An 8535-nucleotide genomic window follows, 5' to 3' on the forward strand; every position below is an offset into this window, starting at 1 on the left:
TTGTACAATTTTACATAGATTTGCACTCTAAACTTTACATAATAATTTCGGAAAAAAGATTTTTCTGACTTGTTAATAAAAACCACTATTCCGGACAAATTTAGAAAATGGCGAATAACTTTTGAAATTTTTAATCGACTTTTATGTTAAAATGTTTGTATTCAAATCGTTTTAAACATCAATTAAAACACTTTTTTTTTTTATTTTAAAAATTATATATTGTATATAAAATTGAAACAATGTTCAAAATTGTTAGTTTTTTGTATATAATTTTCAGAATGTGGTAAATGTCTGTCCACGTCATATTTTTTAAAGTAGGAAGGATTCGTTTTTGTTAAATATGATCAACAATAGCCTGCTAGCAATCCTACACCCCATAATCCCTTTTATATATATCCTGTAAAACCTGTTGAAACCTTTCACTTTACCTTAGGTGTGTAGGTGGCAATAAGTTTCTTTATTGAGAAAAAAGCTTTCCTTGCAGAAAATTGACAAAGAATTTTTTTAATGCCAGAATTAAATTATAACTCTATATATGACTAACTCTAAATATACGAAAATAAATACTTATTAAGGTGGACTTTTACTTTAGTTATATTTCAAGTTTTACTCTTCTTATTCAGCATCCCTTGTGTCCAAATTGGAAGCATCATTTCCATCCTCGTCCTCAGTACGTATCCTTTTAGCTGTTGCAGCCTCATCAGTGCTACACCTTTTACGTTTTGCAATATTGAGTTTCTTCTCAAGTTTTGTTTCATTTATTACAACCGAACGGCTTATAGTATCACCACCACCATGTTGAGTTAATTCATCCTTCTTTCGCTTACCAAGATCTTGCGCATGAATGGATTGCTTTTGTCCACAGATTGTCTTTTCATCATTCACAACTCGAGAAGTTAAACCTTCTTCATTTACATTAAGGCTCTCTGAAATTGAATTTTTGCTACGACTACGTAAATTATAAACGTGTTCTATCTTGAGCTCTGTCTTTTCTACAGGTAATAGTTGCCTTTGTGGTAGATCATCACAAACGACACTACCACGGATACTTAAATTACTGTCCGAAACTGACGTCTCATTACACACCATCGTTACCTGTTCAATTGGAGGAGATTGCGAACTGCAGCTCGATCCTGCTAAGTCCGTATTTGGTATTGCATCGTTTCCAGATGCTTCTGTGTTCCGGCTGTGGTATGACGGAGATTAATCACAAAAAGAAATTAGAGAAAAAAGTTTTTATGAATATTAATCTAATTTATAATTTTCATAAAAATTAATTACCTTTCTTCCACGTTTGATTTGCCAAATAATTTCTTAAATAACCACATAATTATTTTGATACAAAAATATAGTATATATCAGTCAAATTCTTATGAAAATATTAAGAAATTTTTATCGAAAATTTTTTATTAAGTTGATTTGACTGTTCTTTTTTGTCATAAAAAACAAATATATTTGAAGTGTCATTATTATTTATATATAACTTAAAAATAAAAACAAGAGTACTGGATTAAAATCTGATTATAAAACTTGTTATCACAGATTGTAAACCTGGACTTTCTGGACTTTGTGTTTAATCTACTCTTATTCTAGAACGTGTTATTTCCATACGAATATTCCTTATGATCTATTTATTTATGTAGTGGACACATTGAAACCTTTCATTAAGTAAAAAACCTACTATTACTTATCTGTTATGAAGTCAGGTAATTTGCGAATAAAATTATTTAAAGTTGTCGGACCAATGTTTAAACAGCAAATACTTGATCTGTCTGCGATGAAATATTAATATATGTGGGAAAAATAAAAGTGAGATAAATAAATATGGGAATGACAGGTAAATACGAAATAAACTGAAATCAAATTATTTCAATTACTAGTACTATCAGAGGACGTAGTTATTATTGATTCTCTTATATTATTATTAAAAGGGTTTCTCCCCTTGTGAAAACCCAATCAATAAGCAAATGTTACTACGACCTTATAAAAACACCATAAGTCCTAGAATGCAGCAGATAAGATAATATAAAAAATTTTACTAGAAAAAAACTCTTTATTGGTTGCTTCAAGTGCAGCGGCTACTCTTAAAGTCAGCAGATCCCCTTAAAATTATTTAAATCATGCCATCAACGGATTTGTATGCCGAAAAGTAGCGCAGATCAATAAAGTAGGGTTACAAAAATTCAAAGCTCTAAATTTTGAAAAAGCAGACTTTGGACAAGTCAATCAACAGACATTAATCCATGTCCACATACCAAACAGCAACAAGAAGTAAATACAGATGGTTGGACAAAGGTCTGGTATCAAAACGCTGAAGGTTTCACTTTCATGGATGTGATCATGGATGGCTAAAAAATTGAAAACAGATCTAATGCTGCATTAAACTGCTAATAATTATATATCACGTAGTCATATTGGCAATCACATTATTGAAACATCTTCTATACAAAAGAAATATGTAGTCGTTTCAAAAGAAAAAACGACTATAAATGTTTATAGATCGATTTTTGAATAGTAGTGAAATATAATAACAAAATGTCTTATTTAATACCTAAGCAGAATTGTTTTTGGTTTTTAAGTCAGTATAATTGTTGGACTACAAGTGGCAGTCTCAAGACTTTGAACCTATAAAATTAGAAGCTAAAAGTAATGAAAACTTTTATTGGTCAAATTTAAAGTGTAAAAATTATATACAATAAAAATTTTATACTGACAATCGGACTATATCGGATTATATTACCAACTACAGCGCACAACGCATTTTTATAAAATGTATTTAAATAGAAACAATCCATTGATTCACTGAAACCGAAAGGGAGTTCCATAAGTTCTGGGCTTCTGAGCGCATTGATTGTTTACAAATCGAGATAGATAACGAATTCGATAAAATATGCACATATTCACCACTGAAGATCCAGACTGTCATCAAAATTGTCATCAACCGCGTATACAACGATTTTATGGTAAAAACAGAAATAACTTTTCGGAAAGACAACATCTGTAAGGTAAGAAGAGCCTGCTACAATTCTTCCAAGAGATTTCTTATAAATTTTGTAGTTCGTTATTATCGTAACAGTTCGTAATAGTAATGATTTAAAGTAATTATTGTGACACTGATGGATCAGTGACTATTAAACCCGGGAAAAAACATTTTCTGATTGGGAGCAGAACCAGGAATACTTAGTTATAGTCACCTTATTGGTGATTTGCGATCACACCCTATTAATTGCACTAAGTGGTATCGCTAAGGACTTTAATACCAAAGAGTCCAATATATTTTCCAGCTTGTAGGGTTTCTAAGAAAAGTTTATTCAAAAACACCTCTAATTGTAAACATTTCAAATGAACAAAAATTTTCAGTATGTTAAATATTGATAAATTTGATGCCCTATTTATTATTAAATTATATAAATCTTGGAAATTGTCGATACTGTAAATTATGATAAAGAATTTTCCCAAATAGATTCTTTTCAGCAATCTATGTTATGGTTCACAAAGAAAATAGACTTAAAGGTCTCTTACTTTTATTTCCTTTTCCCCCCTCAGTATTTGGGAAAAATATTAATTTCTGTAAATTGAATGAATTTTGTATATTTAAATAAGCAAGCTAAATAGAAGTCAAAATTCGAATTAAATTTAACTTCAATTGAAAAATATTTAAAAACTATCAATCAGTCTGATTGTGTGTTAGAAAATCAGGTTCTTTGCTAGAGGTATATCGTACCAACCAATTTATTTTCAATAGAAAGCAAGAAACAACTTTTACTACAAGCAGAGTCCGAGTAGTTTAGTCCATTGCCAAAGCTTAATAATGGATCGCCAGAAATTAAAACAAATGGTGTCTTCAAATAGTGAAGCTGATGCTGCGACTGGAAAAGCAGTTAGATGCAAATCTATTACTGTTAGACGCAAATCTATTACTGTTAGACGCTCCATTATTGTTACACGCTCTGTCACGGCACGGTTGTTAAGTGGAAAATGTGGTAAGGGTAAGGTTAATACAGATGCCGTAAGAGCCAGAAAGACTCAAGCGAAAAAAGACACAAAAAAGAAAGTAAAAGTTATGAAGAAGGAACGTGAAAACGTTAAGTGCATTAGGACCGAAATGCAGGATGAAAAAGCTAAGCCCAAGAAGAAGGTCAACAAGAAGGTCAAGAAACAGCGCGTAAGTCCACCTACACCCACCCAGACGAAACGGAAGGAAACTTGTAAAAAGAAAAAGATTGCAAAATCTAGGAAGAGGAACGAAAAGCTACTACTAGAAAATGTCGATCAACTTCCTCGCGTTAGAAAAAGGAAATATACTGAAGAAGAACATCACTCAGTGGTTCCTATTAAACGGAAGAGGAAATAAAGTTATGTATTTTTATATTTTTCTAATTTCATAAACTTTGTACAATATTTCTTATGCTCAAAATTTGAAGTTCAAAATTTAAAGTTCACAAATTTTAAGTTCCAATTTGAAATTGCAAAATTTGAAGTTCAAAATTTGAAGTTCAAAATTTGAAGTAAAAAATTTGAAGTAAAAAATTTGAAATTAAAAATTGCAAGTTAAAAATTGTAAGGTTAAAAGTAGGTGTGTCCGTCTTTAGTATATAAGACTGCTATAAGATTGAAATGGAAATGCCTAAAATTTTAAATAAATCAACGTAATTAATCCACTATTCCACTAGTCATTATTGTCTTTCTTATTAAATCATATGGTTTCATAATTGTTCTCGATGTTAGGAGTTTTTACCCGAGGTAATTAAGTTTTGACTGTGTTGTAGGTCGAAAACTAATGGATTATACAAAATAATACCAATTTAATTTTTACTCAGCCAATTGTAGCTTTAACTCACCGAATTGAAGTATTTCTAATTAGTTTCTTGCATTGATTATGGATAAAGTTATTATTGAGTTTTACCTTAACCCAATTTCAATACTGATTTCACATTTTCAGAGACTTGATTCAGTTTTGGGAAGAAAGTTGAAGGTAATATCTCAAGAGTGCGATTTTCTTTCCTACATTATTGACATCTGTTAAAAGTATGGTTTCTAGATAACCAAATTGTTCTCTATTTGCAAACATTTTTACAAAACAATCTTATATATGAGACACTCCTTTAATATCAATACAAGTGAAGTTCATGGAATGAAAGAGGATGCTATCGCGTTTATTTATGTAGTGTTCTATTTAGTGAGGGTAGAACGAATACCAATAATAAAATATATTCAAAATTCTTACAATTTCACGAGGTACTACTTAGGAAATATGATAACGATGTTGTTATCTAATTATAGAAATATGTTTAAAATTTAATTGTCTAAACATTCCAGATTATATTTAAAAAATAAGTATAATGTTTAGAAGGATTAATATTTTTACTTTTGTGTTTCTAACATTTCTGTCATTCTTTGCGAAATCACAAAAGTGGATAATGCACTATATATTTTAATATCGATTTGGAAGAACACATTCGAAGTCCAGTCAAAAAAAATAAAAATCAAATCAATTTCACAAATTATGAACACTTCATTTTATTTATTTTTAATACAAAGTTTTTATTTATTTACTATATATAATCATTATTGTTACTAAAGAATGATTAATAGCTTCATTCTGAGTGTACACCAATAGGTAAGGAATAAACTAAAGTATAACCTGTATCAATTATAGAGATATATATATATATTTTCATATATATACTTTTTGTGATATGATTCGATATGATATTCTTTAGATTGTTGCACTTAAATAAACATTTTCTTTAATTAAATATTTTCTTTAATTTGAAATGCCTTTAACGTATTTTGGTGTACTTGTGCTGCTTGCGTAGCCTCCTCAACAGTCCGTACGCGATAAAATTCTTGGACAATCGTAAATGACTTAGAGTTGTGAATCCCATTTTGTTGCAAACTCTGGCCGTACACAGTTTTCCGACGGCTTTGATATGCTTTCACAATTTATGAAGGTTGTGGTTCGTATAGTCCTTGGATGTTGTTCGTGCAACGTCGTGGTAAGTTCTGAATTCACCAAAGCAATGCCAGCCGTTTTATACCGCAAGGATACGCCTTACGTGCTTTTGAAAGTACTTCCCCCTGTTAGCAAATAGCTTTCAGGAAAAGCTTTTTCAACAAATTGTTTTTGTGTTTGGTTTCTGAGTTTGGTCCCCTTCAACCACCGTTAGCAGTTGCTCCACAAGCCAGCTGTAACGACAAGCTCTACATTGTCCTTAATTGGATGAAAAGGTAGTTGCACGCATACACTATTACATGCAGCAGTGGTAGTGCAAACAAATAATTTGTATGTATGAACGCATTGTTATTGCTTCTAGTTGTCATACGTCAAGTACGGACTGTTACTAAGATCCCCATAAAGTCGCTGGTTGGAGTTATGGGCGAGGTATTAATATATCCGAACGCCATTGCTCACATAGTTGAGGAGGGGCTTAATTTAATAAATTTTATTATAATTTTATTGCTTTTAAACTAATTAAAAGCGACTTTTTAACTTTAGATTTATATACTAATTGGAGCTAGAAAACAATTTCAATATAACATGAGAGCTCTTTCATGACACCTAGACAAACCAAAGTACCTACTACATTGGATTATTCGAATAATTTTTTTTCCAATATCTGTGACGAATAATTAAAAATATATTTTGAGAAACTCCAAGAAAAATTGATGTGTGAAAAAATTTCACACAATAATATATTTGTAAATGCGAATAAAATATTATGTACACTATTTTTTTTTGTCTAATGAATTATAGGTAAGCAGCTTGAGCTGAATAAACTGCGAAGTCACACATAGATTGCGTGATCAGAAATCATGGTTTAGCAAAATTAACAGGATCATCGATTGAATGAATTCACCGCTGGGCTTCGACTATCACCTTCGAATGGCAAACGCTGGAGACATTATAGATGTTCTTCTGGTCTGCTGGCAGTCGGATTTTGACTAGATTGCTGGTTGATTGTCTGGTTTTCAAAAAGTGACGTTCAAAGATGCTAAATCCTTGGCTTAAAAGATCTTTTTTTACATCTTCAATGCTCTGCCACCTCCAAACCTCTAATTATAATATTGAGGTGTTTTTCGTTGAAAAGAATGTGGGTGTGGTATGGCTCACTGATCTCATTCAAATATCTTCTTATCTTGTGGTGGTCGTCTATTGCGGCAGGAGTTATTTGTATGCACAGACAGACCTTTTTTGTCTCGTTGAAATTAACTTTGCCTACTTTCTTAACAAAGGTTGCAGGATGTACGATATTTCGATTCGTTGTATTGCCAGCAACATTACCATTAGTCCGGTTGTTTTCTGGCGTGGAGACCTGCTCCGGAGTTGGGAATTGAGGACTTTTTGTTGATATTTTCATTTGGGTTTCTATAGCGAGGACGGCAGACGACTTGACTGCTGCATTAATTGCTGGACGTGGTGCTGTTCTGGGGAGTGTTTTTTTACTGTTTTTTTACTATTTTTACCAAAAATATGTCAGAATTTACAGTTTATTTAACTAGATTTAACTAGATTTAACCGGAACCATTATTACCTGAACCGATATGAAGATTATTTTATGCAGTCTTTTATGTAAATATAAGTACGTTCTATATCAAATTTTATGTAAATATTTTTATCTAAAACCGAAAAAACTTATATTTGATTGTTCAAATTTTATGGCTTTATAATTTAATGACCCGATTTCAGTCAAACATACGAATGATCAAAGTTTGCTCTCAAAAAGTATGGGTAAAAAATTTCATTATTCCATTTAGATTGACAAATGAACAGAGTTAAATCCAATCAACGGGTCCGGCTGAACGAGAATATGTAATATGTACTTCATACGTTGTATGGCTTTGGCTTCAATGTGTAAAACATATATTGACAAATCAATATACCATATTTTGTGTAAAGGGTGCAGAAGAAGTTTCAGAAGAAGTAAGACCTACAGAAACATCATAATCATTGATACAATGACTAGGGATAACTAAAGACATTAAACATTTATCTGGTATAAGATGTAATTATTCACCTCAAACTATAGTCAATTTGACATTTGACTGTTTAATTTGAATTGTCATGTCAATTCATGAATTGCATTTTAAATCGATTGCCAATTTCCTTTATTCACAGGATCTGTGAATTTATTTTGATAATTTTCAGTTTTCGCATTTAGATCTGTATCAATATTACTGTTTTTACAATTGACATATACCTAGGATAGAACAGTGATGCAATGAACTTTTTGTGCGAATAACTGTCGTGAAACCCTCAGCGATACAAATAGAACACATTCCACAGTGAATTTTGTCACATATGTTATTTCTGTAGTGTATCAAAGATCATTCGAAGGAAGAGTACTAAGTACAAGTGCTATCGGTAAGTCTGCAGCTATCGGTTCTTGTGACACCTAGGTATGATAGATGCTTATTTACTCCGTAATGTCCAGTGAGAAACCCTGTTGGATACCATTTTTGTTCAGTATTAGAAGCTCCCTAGTTCTGGCTTTTGATCGATTCGGCATAAATTTTTTAGCTTGTCTGCAGGCA

At 31.4% G+C, this 8535-nt stretch overlaps 1 protein-coding gene across 1 annotated transcript; it reads right to left on the reverse strand.

Moving 5' to 3' along the window:
- Positions 1-260: 260 nt before the first annotated feature.
- LOC119663102 lies at positions 261-1373 on the reverse strand. Its single transcript, XM_038072765.1, has 2 exons — positions 1282-1373; positions 261-1186 (listed from the first exon to the last, which is right to left on the reverse strand). Exons 1-2 carry the CDS (start codon positions 1326-1328, stop codon positions 616-618), a joined length of 618 nt encoding a protein of 205 aa, XP_037928693.1. The 5' UTR covers positions 1329-1373; the 3' UTR covers positions 261-615.
- Between the last annotated feature and the right edge of the window lie 7162 nt (positions 1374-8535).

The sequence above is a fragment of the Teleopsis dalmanni genome, unplaced genomic scaffold, assembly GCF_002237135.1.
Source record: "Teleopsis dalmanni isolate 2A unplaced genomic scaffold, ASM223713v2 unscaffolded_contig_0132, whole genome shotgun sequence".
NCBI classification, from domain to species: Eukaryota; Metazoa; Arthropoda; class Insecta; order Diptera; family Diopsidae; genus Teleopsis; species Teleopsis dalmanni.